The following is a 25,308-nucleotide window of genomic DNA, read 5'->3' on the forward strand; positions in this document are numbered from 1 at the left end:
TTATATATATGAACAGTTTTATCTTAAGAGACATTACAGAGTAAGATATATCACAACATCAAGTTTCATCTGTTTAAAACCTTCTGAAAGGGCAACTTAGTAAAATGTTTAAAAATTCTTCTACACTATAAAGAGTATTACATTAGGTGGCTGCCTCCTGACAAAGTCTAACTCTTGTTCTTTGTAACAACAACAACAACAAAAAAAACAACTTATCAGCCTGTTACTATTTCTGAGAAGTTGAGTACTATTTTTTTCAGTATTCAAGTTAAAAGATCTCTGGCCAGCAGACTAAAATGTTTGTTTTATAATTGCCCGCTGAACTATGATAGTTTGTTTCCAGATGGTGCCCTTCCTTCAACCTGCACACAGTCTCTCCTTGTTCAGAGCTATTCAGCCTCCTGCTGATCCCACTACCCCCACCCCTATTTAAGGCTACAGAGAGGAAATCCTAAGGAGGAGATTTTCCCCCCTAGTCTCCAGCAATTTTTTGGTGACGTAATATGTGGGCTGAACTTGAGTTTACCGAGAAAGAGGGAATCACTATTCGAGGGTGCTGTATATACAATCTGGGTCAGCTGCAGCTGGTTACTGCACTTCTCCATGTGGCAGTCAGAGCAAAGCCACAATGCTTTCTCTGCCGGATTAAAGACAGCCCACAGACCAGAACTTCCACTATACTACTTAAAATTACATAGGTGGCTTGTCAAGTTCAATTGATTAGTGTTGTAAGAAGAAAAAGAAGGTCCTTATTACTGGTTGGATCTGACGGTCCAAAACAAAAATGCAATTGCCATTAAAGTCACAGATGAACAAACATCTACACTGATTTTTAAAAGCAAGAATAAGAGCAGCAAGTTTCTGGGTCTGCTTTATCAACAGATGCATAAAGGTATTTTAATATTTCTTTTATTTTTCTTTAAAATTCTGTGTATGTTCAAAATTTTGCATTTGTAGAAATTTCAAAATCTTTTATTAAACAAAGAATTTTAAAATATACTACAATTTATTTTAGTTGAAAAAGGTTTTTTTTTTGCACCTCTATGTAAAAAACTGATTATGTATTTTGTGATGATTAATGCATGATTTGAGGTTCAATTTAATAATATTTGGTATATATGCTTATACATTGGTACATACATGTTAGGTTTCAGAAAGTAAGTGCTTTAGTGACCCTAGAAATTTTAACAAATAACAAATTAAGTGTATAAGGTTTGCAACGCAGTAATTAAAAACAAAGGGATACAAACAAAAGAAAAGAGCTATAAACATGAGTTTCTCTCCACACAATTCCAGTGTGTGTGCGTTGGCAGGTCACGTATACTGTTAGAGATCTTCAAGTACAGCTACCAAACACAGCTAAAAAAGATATAAAATCAACTGAAAGGCTTTGCAACAATTCCTCAATTATAGTATAACCAAATATTAAGCAGAAATTTTTGTAAAGATTTAAGCTATATCTCTGGTATTTCTTGCAAAAACTCAAAATTTTAAATAACTTTCCAGGTTTACATGTAAGTTATTTAACTTGGGTAACAGAAATTAAAACTGCTATACCTAGAATTACTTAAGAAAGCAAAGTTATTGATACATTAAAAAAACCCTAAAACTTAAAAAAAAAACCCTAAAACTTTACAGATTAGGACTAAGGAAAAAAAATAAAATGTGACAGAAATATTATGTAAGCAGTCAGCAGTAAAGTAGAAAATAAGAACCCAGAAGATATAATTACTTAAATACATGATTAAAAGACCAAAAATACATAATATTTTTAGACAGACATAATTTTGGTAATCATACAAGAGGTTTCTTTCACTATTCTACTTTAACTGTATTATGAAAACTGTTAAAAATAAAATTACTAGTTAAAACACCAAAGACACTTAAGTGTTTTATGATTTGGGGATCCTCTGTTCTTTAAAACTAAAGACATTAAATGGTAAGAATCTTCAACAAGCAAATAATTGTAGAGCTCAGATTTCTTCAACTTTACATTCATGTCTTTTCCTTAAAGATTCAAACTCTAAATCCTGGGAGGATCTCTCTTAAACATATTTTACAAGAAACTGATAAAATGTCAAAGCAATTCTGCCATCTCTCTCTTTTCCGCTGCTGCTTGCTGTGAAAAGTGCAGGACCTCGTTAAACCTCGGTTCTTACTGAAGCCTTAGGCAAGCCCTGATTCTGAAACCCCAAACACACAGATAACTACTATCCCTTTCTTCAGAGGGGGTGAGACTGTTCTCAAGTCTTTTCCCAGAACATAATTAAAATCTAGAAGTATCTAAGGCATCTTCAATGCTTCATAAATTTATAGGGTCACTGCCTCATGCTGTTTTCAGTGCACGACATAGCCAGTTAAATGCCTCTATGCATTTACTATCGGAAAGGAAGTAACTCCTGATTTTTATTTCTTCTCTCTACTAGCTGGCAGTGTAGCAACTATGAAGAGAAATAGTACCAATAAAATTAACCCAAAGCACGGACGACTTTTTTTCTTTTTTCCTTTTTTTTCCCTAAAAACAACCAAGCAAAGGCATAGATTTAAACTTAAGTATACTGTAACTAATTTATAACATTCTCTTGGGACCTAGGAAAGTTTTAACATATACAGAAAGGTTTTATGAGGTAACACAGATTTATAGATCTTACACTTTTAAAACAGAACGTGGTGGGAAAATATTAAATAAGAGAATGTTTTCAGAGAATGTAACAGTAAATGTATTTTTAAAACCAGTTCTTACTCATGACGTAGCTAGTCTACTACTTCAGAAATGTGGCTCCTTATTCTTCTTTAGGTGACAACGAAGTCATTACTTTTATAAGGTCAAAGGAATTATTTTTATTTAAGAACAAACGTTTAGCTGCCTCCTTTAAATACTTAGGTCAGATTCTCTTATGGTACACAATGATTTATCTTATGATTTAATCGTATAGGAGCCCAAAAAGAGCCAAGGAAGAACACACCAAAATGAAGCTATTGCTATTTTAATTTCACATCTTTGTTCTTTCATGACAACACTGACGTAAAGTCACAATAACAGTCCTGGATTATATGTTCTTAGTTGTCCTATACAAATCTGTGTCTGGTAGGAATACAAGCCATTCCAATCAGAATATTGTTCATGAAATTCTACTTGTTTTGAAGTTTCATTACAGCTGCTGAACTTCCCTTGTTTTGGTAGCTTATCTCATAGATTATTTAAATAAAATAATTTTATGATCTAAGAATTTCCATTCTATTATTAAAGTGAAATGAGGGAATCTGAGGACTAGTAAGTTCACTATGTAGGGGAAATACTGTACATTTTACCGTCCCAGTTTTAAAAATAAACCATATCTAAATCCCATGAATCTGCAAATACAACAAGAAATCTTTTATTGGTAGCTCTAGTACAAAAGCCCTTTTCCTACAAAATAGATGACCTTAAGGTCTAAATTTTCTCTTGATATCAGAGACAAAATAAAAAAACAAAAAACTAAAAGTACTCATCCAAGTGTGCTTTTGTTTATCAGTAAGGAATAGAAGGCCTCTGATATAAATATGGAATACTATTGTGCTCATTCCTCCTATCTTGATTATGTTAGTAAGAGAAAAATAATTTTCCATACTCCATCCACTCTTTGCTTTATTGTCATTATCACTCCACTTTGAAAGCACCATTTATTTGAAAACACCCAAAGGAGACATGGTTTTAAAAAGTAGCAGTCATCTTTATGGCTATAGTTAAAGAGTCCATATTTCATGGATCATAAGAACCATTATTTTTTGGGAGGGTTCCTAATCACAAGTTAGGTAAGTAGCTATCAACTGATACAATACATACAGGGGGGAAGGAATGACAGCAGCAAAGTTTGGGACTGAAAAATGATGGAAGCAGAGCCTAACAAAAATGATTCACAAATACCTTTCCAAAAATAAATAACGGGTCAATATAAAGACCTACAAACCAGGAAAAGACTGAAAAACAAGCAGCACAAAGTTAAGGCTCCTCCATAGTTACAGCATGACTAGGACAAAAAAAAAAAATCACAGGTCTGGAAAAGTTAGGAGTAGAAGAACTGAATCCAATCTGAGCGCTAATTTTGGCTTCTCTGGGACTTTATTTCTTTGTAAAAAGAGTATTTTATTTCACAGTGTGGTTGTGAATGCAAATTCATGTAAGGGACTGTTATGCTGCTGGTGATAGAAAACAGGACAGAATATGCTGCCATATGCTGTGGTGGTTAATGAAAAAGAAAAACATCAACCCTGGAGTCTTTTGCCTAGGTTCAAATTCTGGCTCCATCTCTCAGAAGCTGTGTGACTCTCTCTGGGTAAGGTACTTAATTTCTGGATGCCAGTCCTTCACTGAAAATGAGGACTGTAGTACTCTATCTCAAAGGGCTGTAGTTACAAGTAATTGACTTAATACATGCAAAGGGGCTTAAAACAAGGCCAAGCACCCAATAAGTATGAACTACTGCTACTACTACATTGCTATTATTAATTGTAGGCATAAACAACATGGAACCCATCTTCTCAAACCAAAAAAACAAGAACCTGGGTGCAAAGTGGGACAGAGAGTTCTTAGTATATCCACTGCCATCCTTCAAAAACAGCAGAGCAGGCACGCAGTCCAGTCTATCAGAGGGGAAGGTGGGCCACGTGCTCCAGCAGCCTGCTTGTGCAGCTGAGGGAGTGGCACGCCTTACCCACTCTACTGCTACTCCTCCTGAGGGAGGTAACTTGTGAGAAAGGAAGCAGCTTTGGTTCTTAGACCTCGTACTGGTGTTTCTATAGCAATTGTACAGTGAGGGACAGGTGTCTCTCTGTCACAGCAAAAATGAAACACTCCAAGCACACATGCCAGCAAGACATGCCACTGCTGTCAACGCTGACTGAGGAGCCGGGGAACCTGAATTCTTGACCTGGTTCTAATCCTGCCGATTTGCGTGGCCCTGGCTTTCAACACGCACATGGGTGCAAAGAGGTTCTCTAAGGCACTTTCCAACTCTAACAATCATATTCAATTACAGAGACTTTCTTACCTTGGTAATGGTTACAGAAAACTATTGAAATTGTACTACAATACAGTTCAGTAGAATCTCTGTTACAAGAATGAAACTGCTAAAAAAAAAATGAATGAACCTGCTAAATCATACATAAGCTTAGAGCATTTATATGATTATGATTTAGAAAACACAATTACCCACAATAATGACTGTAAACATTCTCTCATTCTTAAACTTGTCACTAATCCCAAAAGGACACGCCACAAAAACAAAAAATATGATGCCAAAACTTTCTGGTTTGAGATCTAAGAATGTGTCTTTAATCTGATAGATAAAAAAGATATTACAGAGGGCCAATTTAATTAAAAACAGGTAATATAAATATAAAATAATAGCTAATAAAGTCACCTCCTATTAACTTTAATACTAGTTAGGGAAGAGTGGCACCTGGGTGGCTCAAGTCGGTTAAGCGTCTGCCTTTGGCTCAGATCATGAGCCCAGGGTCCTGGGATCAAGTCCCACATCGGGCTCCTTGCTCAGCGGGGAGCCTGCTTCTCCCTCTGCCTGCCTCCCCCTCTTTGTGCTCTCTCTCTTTCTCACTCACTTTCTCTCAAATAAATAAATAAAATCTTAAAAAAATTAATAGAATATTTAATACTAGTTAGGGAAGAATGTTTTAATCAAAGCTTTACAAACACTATGTATCATTTTCAGAGTCTTAAGACAGTGAGTAAACTTTTCAACGGTAAGAAAAGTGTCTTATTAGGGTCTCAAAGCACCCAAGAACACTAACCCTTTGCCTTTGCACACAGTGGGCACTGAGCTGAGGAACAAAAAGCATTACAATGAGGTGGTAGTTGGAGAGCTATTCTCTGAAACCTGAATTTTAAACAAATGCAAAGGCATCATGGTGTTGAATTTAACAAATCAGTAACATTAATTCTGGCCCAATTTAGTAACACCAATAGATACCTAGTTCTAACCCCCCATTTTTAAATACATTATTAACTTTAAAAGTAGGTTAAAATGAATTTTTTACTTTTTCCCTTCATCGGTTTATTTTTTTTACTTAAGACATGAACTTTAATGTAGTTTTCCAGTAATACATTTTAAAATTCTAAAAATAGTATATTTAACAATTTTCGATAAATCAGAAGGTGCAGGCAATGCAATCCGCATGGCTGAGAATTCTTTTGGAGCACATTGGTTTTATTAGTTTTTGTTTATTTTTTAATGGAGCACCTCAAATATAAACAATTATTCCTAACACCAATATAATACAACTAGCTAATAACAATATCATCTTGACTGCAAGATGATACATCCTGGGTTTTGCTCATGTTCATTATTCTACTTTATTTGCTTATTTATTTATATTTTCATTGGTTTGTTTTCTAAAAGACTTCATACGACCTCATTTCAAAATGAAGGCTTTTATCTGGATCCTTAGTGTGCTATTCTTCCTACTAATGGGCATTGGACACTGCAGAGGAGGCCAGCTCAAAATAAAAAAAACAACGCAGAGAAGATACCCCCGTGCCACAGATGGTAAAGAGGAAGTAAAGAAATGTGCATATACATTCCTGGTCCCTGAACAAAAAATTACAGGGCCAATTTGTGTCAATACCAAAGGGCAAGATGCAAGTACCATTAAAGACATGATCACCAGGATGGACCTTGAAAACCTAAAGGATGTGCTCTCCAGGCAGAAGCGGGAGATAGACGTCCTGCAGTTGGTGGTGGATGTAGATGGAAACATTGTCAATGAGGTAAAGCTACTGAGAAAAGAAAGCCGTAACATGAACTCGCGTGTTACTCAACTCTATATGCAACTACTACATGAGATTATCCGTAAGAGGGATAATTCACTTGAACTTTCCCAGTTGGAAAATAAAATCCTCAATGTCACTACAGAAATGCTGAAGATGGCAACAAGGTACAGGGAACTAGAGGTAAAATACGCTTCCTTGACTGATCTCGTCAATAACCAGTCTGTGATGATCACTTCATTGGAAGAACAGTGCTTGAAGGTATTTTCCCGACAAGACCCCCATGTGTCTCCTCCTCTTGTCCAGGTAGTGCCACAGCACATTCCTAACAGTCATCAGTACACTCCCGGACTGCTGGGAGGAAACGAGATACAGAGGGATCCAGGTTATCCCAGAGACTTAATGCCACCACCTGATCTGGGAACTTCTCCTACCAGAAGTCCCTTCAAGATACCACCAGTAACTTTCATCAATGAAGGTAAGTTACCTCTTACTGTTAAAAATGGAAGTATGAGGTTAATATGTTTTATGGTTTATGAAACAATGCACATAATAAGCCCTTACTCTTCATCCTGGTGATGTAATTATACATGGACATTTTTGTTTTCTATTAATCAAGAAGTGAACTTAAATACTTCTCTCAGCTCCGAGTCTAAGGGTTCCCCAAAACTGTATTCTGTGAGGAAAGTATTGCCTTCCAACCAAATTCTTACAATCTAAGTTACTAGCATTAAGACAGGAATGAGTCCACAATCCACTTCTAACCTCTACAACCATCCTATCCGCCTCCAGCTAGATCCTCTTGCTGCTCTTCTCATTCTCCTCCTTTCCAAAGGGAACAAATAAAAAGTTGCTTTCACTCTCCTTAAGCCTATAATTAGACTTCCTCTTTACCTCCACTCTCAGAAACACACTGTCTACTGCTGTACTGAGATGTCTACTCAGGTCCAAGGTTCCTTGTTCTTTCTTATCTTGAAAACATCTGCACAACACCCATGCTTTCTTGTCCTCAGTCTTAAGAGGAAAAGGTATCCCTTCTATTTTCCAAGGCTAAACAAACTACAATCTGTATCATATACCCAGTTTTCACCAAGATATCAAAAAACCCTAGAATTGATCCTAATATCCGTTGCTCTATTTCTTCTCTCCTTCCTTCCTCCCTTATCGATCACTCATCTAAGTGCCCAGAATACGAAGATGAATAATCCACCACTGGTTTAGTAAGTTCACTGCTAGCTTTCTAAATATTTTAATTTTATTTTACCCCTGCATCCATTTTCTCATAAAGCATTCTCCTGAATTCTTTACAGGTTGATTTGTTTCCTCAGAGTGGAAAGAAAAGCCCAAATGCCCAAAATTAAAAAATAAATCACAGTTCATTCACTTATTGAAAAGGCAGCACATAAAACTGCACATGGACTATGGAATAATTTTAAACAACAAGAAACAAAGACTGGAAATACACATAGCATAAAATATCTCTCTGCAGCAATGGACACCACTGACCATTCACATCTCTTGTTTTCCTGGGCCTCCACATCATAATATTCCGACTCTTCCCACTTCTCCAGGTCCTTCATTTGCATCTTCTTCCACTCCTACAGCTTAAAAAGTTTTCCTCAAGATTCTCTATTTTACAGGTCTCACATACCTTCAAGGCTCCAAGTATCATCACTGCTCAAATGCCTCCTGCCTGGAGCTCTCCCTCCTGATTCTAACCAATGCTGAATGTTGGCATCTGGATGTTCTACCATCACTTCACACGGCGCTGCTTCCTCCCCTGAAATGCCTTCTTCCAGCTTATCTGTCAACCTGGCAGATTTCAAGGCTTAAGTAAAATATTATCTTAAATGTTACACATTCCTAGATTCAAACAAACAGATCTCGATGGCTCTTTCCCCAAACTGCTAACTACGCCTTGAACACATTTTCTGTATCACATTACACTAGGGTTGTTTGCATGTCTGTCTCCTGCTAGACTGAACGCTTCTGGAAGAAAGTGAACTGTGTTTTCATTTTTCTATCTCAAACACATAGCCAAAATCAAGCTTTGGCACATTGTGCTCAGCATATTTTAAGCACTACAATAGATATCTGAGGCATGAGTGAATGAATAACTAAAGCCTAAAATAATCTCTTTCCCAACCTAGGATTTTCCTTCTAGAAGTAATTATTATAGAGGTAATACATATTTACCTTTGAAGAAAATCTAGAAAATACTAATAAGCGTTTTAAAAAGCTTCATTGAGGGGCACCTCTGCCTCTGCCTGCCTCTCTGCCTACTTGTGCTATTTCTGTCAAATAAATAAAAATCTTAAAAAAAAAAAAAAAAGCCTCACTGAATATCCAAATAGAAATAAACAAAAGTTAACATTTCGGTAATAACCTTCAAGTCTTTTTTTCCTTTCTTGTTAACACGGTAATCACTATTCTTGCAATTTTAAAGGATAACTTTTGTTCTTTTTCTTTCTCTGTGATTATATCCTTAGGATAAACCTCCATTAGTAAGATTGATGGGTCATCTGATTTTGATTTCTCTTTTGTGATTTATGCTGCTCCCTATTTCTGAATTTGCTTGGCTCATCTCTGTCACTTCCCTCCTGCCCCACACACGTAGTCAGCTAAGTTCTATCCATGTTGCTTTTCTTTCACGGACTTGTCCCTCATTTTTTTCTTTTCTTTTTTTTAATTTTATTTATTTGAGAGAGAGGGAGAGACAGCACACACAGGGGGAGGGGCAGAGACAGAGGGAGAAGCAGGCTCCCCGCTGAGCAGGGAACCTGATGCAGGACTCAATCCCAGGACCCTGGGATCATGACCTGAGCCGAAGGCAGACGCTTAACCGACTGAGCCACCCAGGTGCCCCTTGTCCCTCATTTCTATTCAGGGACAGAACGCTAACTTAGATCCAAGTTATCTATGGCAGCAGCTGGAGGATAGAGACTTCTGGATTATTATAGCTCTGTAACCTTGGGGGTGGGTGGGAAACTGCTCGGTGCCTCAGTTTCCTCATCTGTAAAAAAAGAGGATATTAATTGTACTTACCTTACAGAATTTAACACTTGAGGAGTGCTTAGAACAGTGCCTGGCACTCAAAATGTTAACTCTTATTAGGAATGGTATAATAGCTTGTTGACTAGTCTAACTCCATTTTCTCTCTCCATCAAAATATATTCTATATTGCCAACAGATCTATCTTCTTAAACTACTACTTTGATCACATCACACTTCTGCTCAGCGGTTCCCCATTACACACAGAAAATGTGCATTTTGCTTAGCCTGGGTAAGAACAATATCCTCCTCAAATGAAACCTACTTCTTTAACTTTCCTTCTATTAATTTCCTTCACAAAAACCATCTGCTTCAATAAAATGAATCAACTCATTGTCTTTGAAATATTTATCATGCTTTCTACCTATTATAAGGCTCAGATAAAATAAAATAAAGTAGCAATTCCTCCTTGGAGCCCTTGTTGACTTCCTCAGGCTTAAAGTGATTGCTCCTCTCCATGAATCTCTTTTCTCTGGAACATAAAATATATACAACATTCCTTATATTCCCTCTTGAATTATCAGTTATCTTTACATGTACTTACAGCACTCAAATACACATCTAAGTAAAATGCCTTCCAGCTATAATGTAAGCTCCTTCCTGGTAGATGGATATTTGCAGATGCTAAATAAATGTTGGTTAACTTACTACATTTTTATAGAGCTTCCTAAAGTTTTCATTCCACAGACCTTCATGAAAGTACTTTAATACATTCTACTGTACTGGATTAATTCAATTTATACTGTTCTAACTCTCAGTAACAACAGGCTAAAATACCATTATGTTAGGTAAATGATGATCACTATTAACATCCTCACACCCTTTGATTTTCAAAGGAAAGATGTATATAAAATGATCCACTGGGTATAGAAAGAAAAAATATGTATTTTTTAATGATCTTTTAAAAAGTATGTGTTTTGTGTAAGCTTTTAATGTGTACAACTTCTCAGCAAAGTATTTATTCATATAACATAAATAAACTGAAGAGTGTGGAATTTTTAACTGAAGGAATGTACAATTATATAGGTATGGAGATGACCATCATGGAGTATTTTCTGTGGGTGTTGAATCTTAAGCAGATGGTATCATCAAGTTCTCGAAGAAATTATTATTCACATACTCATACACTGATACATTGAAAAATACTTACACAAAATGAGCTGTATCAGTTCTAGATTTTATTATACATTGAGCTGTAGTGCAGGAATAATCTTGTATTTCAGAATTAAATCCCATGCTAGGGATTTAGCATATAAAAGTCCCATTAAACAGACTTTTGTTTTAATATAACAATGGTTTTATATTCCCATTAACCAATCCTTAATGTAAAAATTAAGGGCAGATATAACTTCTGTTATTCACTATTTGTTGTCACAAGTAAACATTAACTTTTCACTTATTTTATTCTATAAATATTGGTCTTTGATATTCAAGGACATAATTAGCTACACTATAAGAATGGTCTTTAGAACACTAGCGAACATAAAAGGGAAAGTGCACAGAATTAAGAAAACTTGTTTCCTCTGTCCTTAACCTTGGGGAAGCGACTTTGCCAGTCTAGATCTGTTCTCTCATGTGTATAATGAGACGCTGGTTGGACTGGACAATTCTAACATCACGTCCTATTTCTAATATTCTATGATTCCTGTCAAATATAAGTGACTATAAGCAATGATTAAACTTGCCCTTTCTTTTCTTTATACATAATGTGCAAAAATCTGTGTTTATATTATTCTTATCAGACTGGAAAATATTTGGTTTGGGCTGTCTGGGCACTTGCACAAAAGGGGCAAAGACGGACGGTCCTGCTGTACTTACAGATGCTCTGGCACCAAGAAGTTTGTATTACTGCACGTGAGGGGGCGTGATCCAGAAGTCTAAAGTCCCTAAATGTATAATGTGTATGTATTCTTTTATAAGTGTTTTAGCCAGTCAGAAAAAGTCAAATACTGTATGATTCCACTAATATGAGGTACCTAGAGAAGCCAAATTCATAGAGATAGAAAGCGGAATGGCCGCTGGTGAATGGAAAATTGTTTAACGGGTCCGCGGTTTCAGTTCTGCAAGATGAAAGGAGTTCTGGAGATTGGTTGTACAATAAAGAGAAGGTATAATGCCACTGAACTGTACATTTAAAAATGATGAAGTTGGTAAACTTTGTTATATATATCTTACCATTTTTCTAAAAGGGTGTTTTAATGACAATTTTATATTTTCTTTTAAAATGGTTATAAGAAAAATGCACCTCAAAAGAACTTATTATGAACTTAAAGCAAATAAAGCAATACTTTTGTTAGATTAAAAATAATTACCTCCAGAAACGTTACCCTCCCTTCTAGCTTAAAAACAAAATGGGAATGTAACTACACACCTGGCAAATTGCCATCAATAAAATTAACTGCTATTCAGTGGCTGCATTTTGGGTTAGTCTTTTATAAAAGAAAACATTACTCTTTTACAAATGGTATATTCATGAAAATAAGTTTATTCCTTGTAGGTGGATGGACTTGAGAAAGTTCCTTCACACAGTGTATTAGGGCACAGATCTGAGTATCAGGAAATTTGGATTTTGTCAAGACTTTGTTGCCTCTTTTGTAAGAAAGATTGCTGTGGTGAATAAATGAGGTGACGCACATAAACATGCTTTGTGTATGGTCTGACCATCAATTATTCCATTTCTCTGTGCCCTTCCCTTTATGGGCCTTGCTATGCCATGTATGGGGACATAAACTGTAACCTTAAAAAGTTAAATCTGAAAAGCAGTCATTAGAAACCTAATATGTTTTTTAGTGGATAAGCTAATTTTCAAGTATTTATAAGGCTTCTTATTGGTAAATTTTAAAGACACAACTGGTTTCGGTGGAATACTTATATTAACACTTAAAAAAAAGAAAAACTAAAGACTGTTTAGATAAAAATGGGCTGTTGGAAGAGGACTCTTGTTACAGTTATGAGAAACAATTGATAAACTCTTGTAATTAAAAATTAAAGTTTGGGATGCAAACTACATTTGAAACTTATAGATTAATAAACATAGTAATCCATACTATTAGAAGAATCTATTATCGCTTCAAAAAGTATTTGCCTCAAACTTCCCATTCTGAAATGCTGTCAAATATGTTTATCTTATACTTAGCTCACAACCCAATTAAAAAGTTTACCTCTCAGAAAGATTTTACTCGCTGACCAATTATTTGAAAGCTCTAAACTGATTATCTTTTTTGTCCTGTTTCTCCTATCACAAAGAGCACAGGGTTGGGGCAAAGTAAGAAAATAAATGACTTTAAAAAGGGAAGGTTTTACCTTTTAACTTAAGCAATTAAACAGTTGTTTTACAGAAAAAAGACAGGTATGTTAAAGATGGTTCCCAGTAAAGGTATAGTCAAAGTATGAAAGAAATTTTGTTGGGCACCTGGGTGGCTCAGTTGGTTAAACGACTGCCTTCGGCTCAGGTTATGATCCCGGAGTCCTGGGATTGAGTCCCACATCGGGCTCTCCCTTCTCTGTGGGGAGGCTGCTTCTCCCTCTGCCTCTGCCTGCCACTCCCCCTGCTTGTGCTCACTCTCTCTCTCTCTCTCTCTCTCTGTGTCAGATAAATAAATAAAATCTTTAAAAAATCAAAATAAAAAAAGAAAAATTTTGTTAACCCACTCTTCTGGTCAAAATATAGGTTCTTAATGAAAAATACATGTTGGGAAATAATGTGGCATGACTGGCCAATATTTTTCTATGAATCAGATCTATTAACTGGAGTTTGTTAGTCCTATACCCATACAAACTTTAATCATCAAATAAACTGAGGAAGAAAGACACTGGTCCTTCAAATTCAATGTACAGAATTCCAGTTTCCTGCATTGAGAAGAGTCTAATTGCGTGTCAACGAAGATGAAGACTATTTCAAGATTACTCAATGCAAGAAAAAGGTTAATAAAATTCCTATTTTAAAAGAAAGGTACTTCCAGTCTATACCCTATGTGCACCATTACGAACAAATTCCTGATATATGTCAATTAATTTATTCCTAATAATATGCAAACCTGCAAGTTAAATTTGACCTCTCAAAAACAAAGGTGTTACTTGTACTAGGCAATGATTTTTATAGTAAAGTAGTAAAACATTTAATTTAAGAATGTCTTATAATCTAACTCTAGAGCAGAAAGTAAATAACATATTCAAGTAGTAACGAAAAAATATTTCTGCCAAGATCAACAATACACACTGGCTAAGACAGGTTAATGGTTTATTTATAAAAATAAATACAAATACTACATTCTAATATTTATTATCTTTACTGAGGAGAAAAAAGTAGCTAAAAGCACTACTAATTTTATACACATGTTCTGGAAAAGGATTTCAACTAAATATTCCTAAGCCTTTTGATCAACTAAGTCTAACAGGCATCCAAACTGCAAATATGAAGCCCACCACAAACAAATGGGTTGAAAATTAAAGATCATTTTAAATGTGCCTAAAATGAAGTCTTATCAAACGAAAGCAGGATTTAGAAAGCCCAGCACTTTCCAATTTGCTTAAATATCCAAGGGCCTTCTAAATAGCAGAAAACAAATGCTATTTTACAAATACTTTGTTAACATTCAAAACCTTGATGTTTCTAAATATTTTACAGCAATTCACATAACCTAATGAAAGTCCAACTGCTGAATATATACTTAAATATAAAATGTAAATTGTCAAAACTATAGTCGAATGAGTACAGAGCAAACATTTACAAGGGTCACATTCATAAAATAAACAATATAAAGGTGACATTTATAGAACAAGCAAATTTCTGAAATGAGAGAAATATTTATGTGGATTCCAACAAGACTACTTCACGTGTGCATTAACTACAATAGAGTTTAAAATAAGAGCAATGTTCCTCAGATACCCTTGACTATTCTGGAAGTGACAACTTAGAAAAAGTCTGGCTACACGGAAGAAAATCAGTTTGAACTCTAGAGCCAACCTCAAGGGCTCCAAGTACCGCCCTTAGCCATTTACATTTCAGATGTATTAGACTTGTAGCTCCTCTATAACATCAAGCTCTCTTCTGATTCCCTCCCTCAGCTCAGGTGACTCGTGTGTGGCCGTGATCAGACTCCTGACCCCCACTAAGCCTAACTCCTCTTCAGTCTTCAAGATTCAGCTTACATATAGGTAGACTTTGATCTCTTTTCTGCCAATCTGCGTTAGCTATTTCTGGCCCGTGTTTCCATGTGCCCTGCAGAACTCTATCAAAATACCTGTCATATTGTCATGCAATTCTCTCTTTACTTGCCACTTCCCCCACTTCCCACTTGACTCTATGGTTGTTTCTTTACCCCTTGAGCCTAAAATTTTCTAGCCTATTGTAGATGCAGAAAAGACACATCTGGAAAAAATAATGTACAACGGAGGAAATTCTGGAAACCACGGTGGCTACCAGGAATCATTTAGTTCAACAAATATTTGCGTGTCTAAGTGGGCCTCACCTGTGTGGATAGGTAGACAACCAAAAGATACAGTGTTTGCCATGAGGAGTTGTATGAGTAAACAAATGCCTACATTACCATGTATTACACAAAGTAATCTAAGAATGGACCTGGAAATTAGACTTCACTTTTCCTTCTATTTCACTCCCACGCATAAAATTAAAATTCTGTAAATTTCATCCTATCTGAACTACAACCTTTCTATCCTTCTCTGACTTGACTACACTGTACATTTCTGAAATGTTTAGTAGCTTATAATGGGATTGGTAAAAAAGAAGAATATCAGTAAAACAAAGAGGTCATACTGGTTCATTTGGAGTTTTTCCAAGCTACATTAACGTTTTGTGCCACAAAGGTCAACAGCCAAATACAAAGTATTTAACAGCTAACATCAGCTGTTATTTTTGGTGCAAGATTTTACAGAACATGAGGGTTTTCAGGAATACGCTATTTTCTACAACAGAAATGACTGTACATTCATCTTTGATTAGCCATATTAAATTTATTAAATAAGCATATATTTAATAAAGGAGCTACTGCTGTGTGTCAGGGACAGCAACAAAGGAGAAAAGAAGGCAACTGAGTTACTGATGACGACTACTCTGCCAAGTACTGTGTTAAAGGTTCTGAATACTTTGTAATTTGATTCAGTAACTGATAAGGTAGATAATAAAAAATAATTCACATTGAATTTTAATGGAATGTGATCTAATTTATGGCCAGTCTGATAAGCTCAAAATGTTATTTTTATCATCGTTTGTTATTTTTATCATATCAAAATGTTATTTTTATATTTATCACAGCTTATTTATAAGCTTTCCCAGACTAACCAATATCCTCATGAATACAGAAGTATAAATTCTCAACAAAATTTCAGCAAATCTAGCAATACTTAAGAACAATAATACACTATGACCAAGTCAAGGTTATCCCAGGAATACAAGGTTGGCTTAACATCAAAAAATAATCAACAGAATTTACCTATTAACAAACAAAAAAAGAAAACCCTATTAGCTCAGTAGATAAATAAAAAGCTTTTGACAAAATCCAAAGTCCATCATGATAAAAACCCTTAGAAAACTAGAAACAGAAGGGACAAGAATTTTTTAAAGTAGTCATTATAGCTTAAAGGATACGTTCATAATGAACGCAAGACTGGAAACTGCAGAAGAGAAATAAAAACTATTAAAAAAGAATCAAACTGAGGGGCCCCTGGGTGGCTCCGTCAGTTAAGCACCTGACTTGATCTCAGCTCAGGTCTCGATTTCAGGGTTGTGAATTCAAGCCCTGTGTTGGGCTCCATGCTGGGCATGGAGTCTACTTTAAAAAAAAAAAAAGAAATCAAATTGAAACTCTAGAACTAAAAAATTCAATACCTAAAATAAATGTGACCCAAGAAAGAGAGCATTAAGTCTTTACAGTTTCTCAAATTTTTTACTATTGTGTAGTGTTTAGTCATTGTATTATAATTTTAAAAAGTCTGAAACAGAGAAATACCAACAAAACATTAAAATGTGGGCTAGAGAAATAGATCATCTCTTGATTTTGTGTGTGGTTTTCAATTTCCTTGTATTTAAAATGTGAAGGCAAGTTAATTCATTTACTTAAAAAATGATCGATAGAAAAAAATGAAATCTTGCCATTTGCAACGATGTAGATGGAACTAGAGGGTATTATGCTAAGCAAAATTAGTCAATCAGAGAAAGACAATTATCTTATTTCATTGATATGCAGAATTTAAGAAACAAGGCAAAGGAACACAGGGGAAGAGAGGACAAAATGAAAAAAGACAAAACCAGAGAGGGAGACAGACCATGAGAGACTAGTAATCTTAGGAAGCAAGACTGAGGGTTGCTGGAGGGGAGGGGGGGTGGAGGGGGGATGGGGTGGCTGGGTGATGGACACTGGGGTGTTGTGTAAGACTGATGAATCACAGACCTGTACCCCTGAAACAATAACACTATATGTTAATTAAATTTAAATTAAAAAAATGACTGATAGCCCGCTAATAGTTAAAACACTGATAATGTGAAGTCAGAAGAAAAACAAAAGTCGTCTCCATCCTCAAGGAGCAATCTAGAGGGAAGAGTTCAGTCTCTAAGACCCCCTTCTAATGATGCAATTGTATAACTATTTATTTAATGAGATGAATCCTTCCCCAATTAGCCCAAAAGGGATCCTGTATATACTGGCACAGTATAGATAACATATTTCTCAAAATTTCATCAATCCTATTATCAATATAGTGAGGATTTTCTTGAATGAGCTTTATTTGACTAAACTCTATTTTCACATAATTCTAAAAGTTGCACATGTCAAAATTTAAGTATTTCTAGTAAAATATAAAATCTGACAACTGGAATTTCTACACTTTTTTTGTTGTTCTAAAAGATCTGTGGGATAATTCTTATTTCTGAATCACTTAATACTTTCACATGCTTATAAAAAACTAAAGGATCAAAACACTGAAGAATGGTGCAACTAAAGAATGTTCAGTAAAACTTAGAAGCGATCTTTAGAGCCAAAAAATGTGGAAATCACAAGTTCAAGGGTCAGATCCTCTACAAAAGATTTCACAAAATGTTTTATCATTTTAGAAGATATGAAGAACTTACTCGTGTATTAAAAAATAGGGAGGGAATCCATAAAACTATGAAAACAACTTAAGAGCAAATGTAGCCAGCAGCTCAGAGCATGGACCCTGGGATTAGAAAGAAATGGATTTAAGTCTAGGGTTTATTACCTTCTAAGATTAAGGACCTTCGACTAGTTAACTGTTTCATCTATAGAACATCTGTAAACTATCACAGGGTCATTGTGTAGACTAAATAAGAAAATTACTATTAGTCATATAAATTGATACAACTCTTTAGAAAGGCATTTTGCCAACATTCCTGAAATGTATTCTTATGGGCTGCTGAATGGGGGAAAAAGCTAACAGATTCTGTAAGTTTGGGGAACTCTGGTTTGTTTCAGGGCTTCTTAATCTTTCATACGTGCATGTACACTGTGGGTTTCCAAAAGGGTAATATAATACTTAGCAATAATAAAACTTATTTGACCATGGTAGGCCGTTTTCACTAAGTACCTCAAGGGACTAGTGTGTTCCACTGAAATCAAATTTTGGAAACTGTACACTGGGCACTATGAAGAGCTATTAAAAGTGTTCACGCCCTCTTGATCCAGTAGATCAATCCCACAGCATTTTTATAAGTTAATTATTTGAAAACCTGAAGCCAATAAGACAACACTTTGTGTACTTTTATAATAGTAAAAATCAGACAAAGGAATAAACAGTGATGTATCAATGTTAAAAATTTATCCAATGACAAAGGAATAAACAGTGATGTATCAATGTTAAAAATTTATTTACTTGCTAGAGAGAAGCAGCAAGAGAGGGAACACAAGCAGGGGGAGTGGCACAGGGAGAAGCAGGCTTCCTGCGGAGCAGGGAGCCCGATGCAGGGCTTGATCCCAGGACCCTGGGATCACGACCTGAACCGAAGGCAGACACTTAACGACTGAGCTATCCAGGCGCCCCTCAATGTTAAAAATTTAGATTACAGCTACTAAAAGTGCCAGAATGAAGACTGTAGTTCACGGAAATTTCTGTTAAAAGACAGAATCCAATTTTCTATGTGTGTCAGAATTATGACAACATAAAAATGTATGTATACGGACAAAAACTCACAAGAAGAGTGGAAAATGAAACAAGTTAATTTTCCATATAGTGGGACTGGGCTAATCCTTTTATTTAGTTTAACTTTTATGGTGTGGTGTATATAATAGATAAAAAGTGGTATCTGTAAAGAAAGATACAAAGGTAAGACTTTTGATTAAAAACTATTTTGATATGGCTCTGTTCCTATTAAGTTTCCTGGTAATCAATGATATTTTAATTATAGGACCATTCAAAGACTGTCAGCATGCAAAAGAAGCTGGACATTCAGTCAGTGGGATTTATATGATTAAACCTGAAAACAGCAATGGACCAATACAGTTATGGTGTGAGAACAGTTTGGATCCTGGGGGTTGGACTGTTATTCAGAAAAGAACAGATGGCTCTGTCAACTTCTTCAGAAATTGGGAAAATTATAAGGTAAATCAGTGATTGAGACCTCAGAGGTGGAACATATAGCTCTTGCAGAGTAGCCATTCCGTGCAATAAATAACAGTTTAAAAATAATTACCCATATATTTTTCATTATCTACCTTTGTCAAAAAGGTAATTCTCATCTCCGGTTTTAAGGTCAAAATTAAAAGGTAAAAGGGAAACCGAAGATATCCTTTAAACTGCCCCTTTTCAGTCTGGATGATTTTTACATATATTTAATTCTTAGCAAAGACTACTGCTGATTCCATTTTCTAAAAAGACAGCTGCTTTTTTGTTTATGACCATGTTTGTACCCATCAGCAACTGTATTTAAGCAATACTATGAACTATAGAACTTCAAAAAATGACCCTTTCTCTAGGACTGATTACCTCTGATAATCATCCCCTCGTGTTTTAAACTGCTAACACCAGACACTGGTGCTTCTGGGAGGTAACGTACACCTGGACTGTCATACAAGACCAGAGCCATGCTGTAGTAATGTTGGAAAAGTAAGCAACTAGTTTTTGTTAATAATTTTGATGTTTACATGCTAATTTTATGAGTGGTAGTTTAGGGATGGCAGATGGGGGAGACTGTATTTTCTAGACGGTCAATTCTTCATTCAAAATTGTGTAAGTCGCGTGATTACTCACTTTTAGGTGACCTTTTACTGGCAGTTAAAAATGAGGCATTAATACACCCATGTCAAAAGTTATAAATTTCTAAACAAGTAACTAGGGGGAAACAGTCCTACAACACAACCTTCTTGAAAACACAGTGTTAAGATCAGGTTTACCAAGCCTTACATTGTGCTGCACACCTGCTGTGGTGAATGCTTACTGAAATAGGAGAGCTCACTGATTGTTTTAAAAACAGTCTGCAATTTTTCCAAGGTGGAACTCTGAAGATTACTATTATATCTTCTCATATTTAATTATAACAGAGCTAAAGAAGACAATTTGTTTTAACAACAGAGTACTATCATTTTTATTGAGTGATCATAATAATGTTAGCTACCCTTTTTGTTTGACTATCGGGGTGGGGGAAGTTACATATATACTTTCAGAAAAAAAAATTTGGCTCTTTGTGTATGAGAGAGATCAGGAATCTTTTTCAGGGATTTGGGTAGTTCACTAGTTAATGTTTTTAGTAGCTAGGAAAAATTTTCATTCTCTTTTGCCTTTTTCTTATCCATAAAGTTTGAAGCTAGCGGTGCAAATAAACACAAGACAAACTAAGAGAAAGCAAAACAAAACAAAGTGACTATGTGGGGCTTATAAAGATCAGGTGACCTATTAAAAGGGAAGTTCATATTACCACTTAAATGGTGAATAGTTATGTTATCAAAGATTTAAAACTTATCTGTAAAAAAGTTTACTATCTCTACACTTATTTCTGTCCTCATGCTGTCTATTAACAGAAAGGGTTTGGAAACATTGATGGAGAATATTGGCTTGGACTGGAAAATATCTATATGCTTAGCAATCAAGATAATTATAAGTTGTTGATTGAATTAGAAGACTGGAGTGACAAAAAAGTCTACGCAGAATATAGCAGCTTTCGCCTGGAACCTGAAAGTGAATTCTTTAGACTGCGTCTGGGAACTTACCAGGGAAATGCAGGGGACTCCATGATGTGGCATAATGGTAAACAGTTCACCACACTGGACAGAGATAAAGATATGTATGCAGGTGAGTAAGAAAAAACTGATGTGCATTCTTTGTAGAACCACTGCTATGCATTACAGAGAACCTTGCTATTAAAGGATATGCTACTAAAAATCTTTCCATAAAGGTAATTTTGGACTCAGTCATAGATTACATAAGCTGCTGAAAGGTCAGTATCTCTTCTATAAGGCAATCCCAAAGTGTGAATGAACTCTGTGAAAAGCAAAGTTCTACCATTCTAACCTGGGGGTGGGGAACAAAGCAAAAGCTCATTCACCTGGCAAGAAAATTCTCTAATGCCTAAAATTCATAACAACTACTAACTAAACACCTACCACGTGCCAGGCACTGTTGTAGGTGCTAAGTATACAGCAACGAAAAAAGTTCCTGCCCTTCTAGAGCTTACCCTCTAGGAGACAAAATGATTTGTCAGGTGGTGACAAGTACTCTAATAAAAATAAAACCAGTGAGGGAAAAATGAGTGATGAGCAGCTGGGGGTTAGATGGGTGCTATTTTATACAGAGTGGCTGAGAAAGGTTACTTTGAGAAGGTAACATTTGAATAAAGACCTGAAGGGAGTGAAGGAGGCCAGCCATTTGGGGACACGGCTTTGAAAAAGGCATTTCTTAGTACCCACATGAGAAGGAACAGTAGAACTGGAACATATGGTAGGAAGAGCAAAAAAGCTTTATTCAGAGGAGAAATTAATATCCTCTTTAAAATCAGTTAGACAATCCAGATATAGTAACTCTTAACGTTGAAGTGCCTGGGGTCTTGGGATGGAGCCCCCTGTAGGGAGCCTGCTTCCCCTCCGGCTCGTGTGCACGCAGTCCCTCTCTAATAAATAAAATCTTAAAAAAAAGCCTCAACATTAATTTTCATATACTTCTACCTTTTTAAAAAAAACATTTTATTTATTTGTCAGAGAGAGAGAGAGAGAGAGCGAGAGAGCGCACAAGCAGGGGAAGATGCAGGCAGAGGGGGAGGAGAAGCAGGCTTCCCACTGAGCAAGGGGCTGGATGCAGGACCCCATCCCAGGACGCTGGGATCAAGATCTGAGCCAAAGGCAGGCGCTTAACTGACTGAGCCACCTAGAAGCCCTGCTTTTGCCAGGTTTGTGGCCCTGATCAAGAGATATTCCTCCTGAAAACCGATCTATTTTTCTGTTCAGCTGTATCCTGGCCAGGAGCACACAGGTCTCTATGTTAACCTATCTCACAATGGCAAAAGAGGAAAAAAGGAAGAGATATAACCAAAGTATTCACCATATTTACAGAAACACATTTGACCACCTGAGTGCTATTCTATTTTATATTATTTTGTGCTATTTTAAGAATTCAATTTTCCCAAATTTACTTTTAGCAACTCTGTATCTTTCCTTCCCAATCTCTCCAATCTCTCCCTCTTTCTCACAAATGCCGTTTGTGTTTTATTTACCCTGCTACCCAGAAAATTAAATCACTTAATAAAGAAAAGCATGTAGTAAACAAGCAAAGGGCAAGATAAAGGCAATTCAAGTGATATTTCAAGTAGTTGATACTTCAGGAACAGTAACAGAATGAATGAAGAAACAAATCCACAAAGATAAAGGTAACTGAAACCAATAAGAAAAACTCAAATCGTTCCAAAGGTAGCATAAGTTTTTGATGGTTTGCAGAGTGCCACACTTAGAAGAACGCTTTACTTTGATATCTCTATTTTTCTCCTCAAAGGAAACTGTGCCCACTTTCATAAAGGAGGATGGTGGTACAACGCCTGTGCACATTCTAACCTAAATGGAGTATGGTACAGAGGAGGCCATTACAGAAGCAAGTACCAAGATGGAATTTTTTGGGCTGAATATCGAGGCGGGTCATACTCCTTGAGAGCAGTTCAGATGATGATCAAGCCTATTGACTGAAAGAGAGACAGTCTCCAGCTTAAATGACATAGAACTCTGTATTTTTCAGTTCCTAAAAATGTAAATGTTACATGTATATTGTTTTGCACAACTCATTGCTACAGATATATTTTTTAAAACGAATGTTACCATAACTGTAAAAGGGGATTTATAAATGTAGTTTCATCTTCCTCAATGTACTGCAGAAGGTTATTTGTACCCATAACCCCAGTTATTTTAAAAACTATATTGATTAAATACAGGCAAAGTTTGTTTTATAAAATGTAAATATTTGCCACAATGTATAACAAATCTTAGCTTTATTTTAAATCAAAACTGAATACATGTTCAAGAACAACTTATTTAAAAACTTTGAGATTGCTCTAACTTCCAATAGAAAAATAATTAAGATTTCAAGCCAAGTAACACATTTTATTTATAAAAATATAGACAGGAAATTAGAGAAAACTCTAGTTTTGCCAACAGAAAATATATTTTGCATTGAATAAAAGTTATTTCAAATTGAATTTGTGCCTTTCACATGAAATGATTAGATCTGAATTCTTGACAACATATTTTATGCCGATTTCCCGAAAGGATTAAGTGACCCACGGTATTAAAATACATATTTTAAAACAAAATAATGTATGCAATATTTAAAGTCAATTTACAAAAATAGAAATATACAAGTGATTTTTTCAATATCATCTTCATATGATTTGTTCAACATCAAAATTTCCTGAAATGCATGTTTTGTTGTATCAGCAAAATACTGATATTACAAAAATTCAATAAGACAAAGATTTTCAGATCTGAATTATAACTAAGTTTATTAATTCTCTGCTCACCCTACCCCCAAATCTGCTATTCAAAAGTCAGAAAGCTTGGAGAGCTTTACAAGCATTACCACATACTGACGGGTGGGACTAGCACAATTTCAAGGAACTGAGATTCAATAGCTTCAGAGCAGAATCCACAGGGGTTTGGCTGGTCCAATTTGCTTATTCCAACTTATGGTGTGTGTGTCATTTACTCACCTTTGGATCTAACAACTTTATTACCAACCTTCTGGAACAATTTCCTTCCAGAAACATGTTCATTGGTTACAGATGACCTTCCCTTAATTCATTCGCAAACTAAAATTTTAGAGAGATCTCACGACTTTTGCTTCAAGCAAAAAGAAAAACCCAATCAGAACTGAAGATGACCATTTGAACAACTCATGCCTACCAACTTAAACCAATGTTTTTCCTGTCACATGTTAAAATCAAAATTCTGGTGAAAGAAGGAAAAAGAACATCAAAACCTTATAGTATTATTATTCTTTGTTTTACTTATGGTCATCTTCAAATGGTTTTGAAGTCCCTCCTATCACCCCCATTACAACAAAAAATCTGGTGTAAGATTTCTGGGATGGGGCACCCAGGTGGCTTAGTCAGTTCAGCATCTGCCTTTGGCTCAAGTCATGATCCCGGGGTCCTGGCACTGAGTCCCGCATTGGGCTCCCTGCTCAGCTGGGAGCCTGCTTTTCCCTCTCTCTCTGCCCCTCTCCTCTGCTCATGCTCTCCCCCTCTCTCAAATAAACAAATCTTAAAAATCTTATTAAAAAAAAAAGATTTCTGGGATAAATTAGGCATCTACTTGTTATATCAAATCTTAACTGAATAAAATTTTCCTAGGGCATTCCATTTATTGACAGAACGACAGCATTTCACTTAAACATCCAAAACGCTATCAAAGGCAAGTCTTAAAGAATTTTCACAGAAAAGGAATATTATATCATTAAAACTAGAATGATGTGAAAGTCCACATACAAACTAGAAAACTGGGCTGAATGCTAAACTGTCCTGGCCACTGGGCCCACTCTGTTCTCCTTTACAGACATGATATAGCTCTGTTCTGGAGTTCCTACAGAGCAGGGAATAAGCAGCAGAATTATATGACGGCTAAGGGTAGTTTCTAAAGTCAGCACTGCTTGGGTCTGTGGCCTAACTCTACCAATTTACTAGCTGTGTTACCTCGGGTGGTCTTTATACTCTGTTTTCTTACCTATAAAATGAGGATACAAACAGTACCTAGCTTATGTGGTTACTATGAAAATCAAATGAAAATTTATGTAAATAAATACATGTGGTAAAACATTTAGAATACTAATCCTTGACATAAGTAAGGACTCTGTAGACTCTGGCTATCAGATTATTACTATTCATCTATGTACTTTCTGCCACACTTACCGTGGTGCCTTGCATAGAGTAGATGATCAATAAATGTGTTAAAAAGAAATACTACCCTAGTTTTCAGACATAAAATTACTTTGATCTATGATCTTCATTTGCAAACCTAGCAGCCCTAAGAAACCGGATCATAAGACAAAATAAAGAA

General features: G+C 35.8%; 2 protein-coding genes across 9 annotated transcripts in view; one reads left to right on the top strand and one right to left on the bottom strand.

Moving 5' to 3' along the window:
• The window catches only part of RALGPS2 (Ral GEF with PH domain and SH3 binding motif 2), a 153,269-nt gene that overhangs the window by 41,809 nt on the left and 86,152 nt on the right, over positions 1-25,308 (bottom strand). The gene's annotated exons all lie outside the window — the stretch shown is intronic.
• Positions 459-23,743, top strand: ANGPTL1 (angiopoietin like 1). 2 transcript variants are annotated; one of them, XM_027614004.2, is made up of 6 exons: positions 459-892; positions 6,396-6,946; positions 7,070-7,241; positions 19,191-19,384; positions 20,800-21,070; positions 22,760-23,743. In XM_027614004.2, exons 1-6 carry the CDS (start codon positions 883-885, stop codon positions 22,945-22,947), a joined length of 1,386 nt encoding a protein of 461 aa, XP_027469805.1. In that variant the 5' UTR covers positions 459-882; the 3' UTR covers positions 22,948-23,743. The 2 variants fall into 2 exon arrangements, with proteins under 2 accessions (XP_027469805.1, XP_027469804.1); XM_027614003.2 differs by having other exon boundaries at positions 460-892; positions 6,396-7,241.

The sequence above is a fragment of the Zalophus californianus genome, chromosome 10 (assembly GCF_009762305.2).
Source record: "Zalophus californianus isolate mZalCal1 chromosome 10, mZalCal1.pri.v2, whole genome shotgun sequence".
Lineage (NCBI taxonomy): Eukaryota > Metazoa > Chordata > Mammalia > Carnivora > Otariidae > Zalophus > Zalophus californianus.

Coding starts and splice junctions, on each gene's coding strand:
- ANGPTL1 (XM_027614003.2), top strand. Junction 19,385..20,799: donor GAAATTGGGAAAATTATAAG/GTAAATCAGTGA, acceptor GTCTATTAACAG/AAAGGGTTTGGAAACATTGA. Junction 21,071..22,759: donor AGATAAAGATATGTATGCAG/GTGAGTAAGAAA, acceptor TTCTCCTCAAAG/GAAACTGTGCCCACTTTCAT.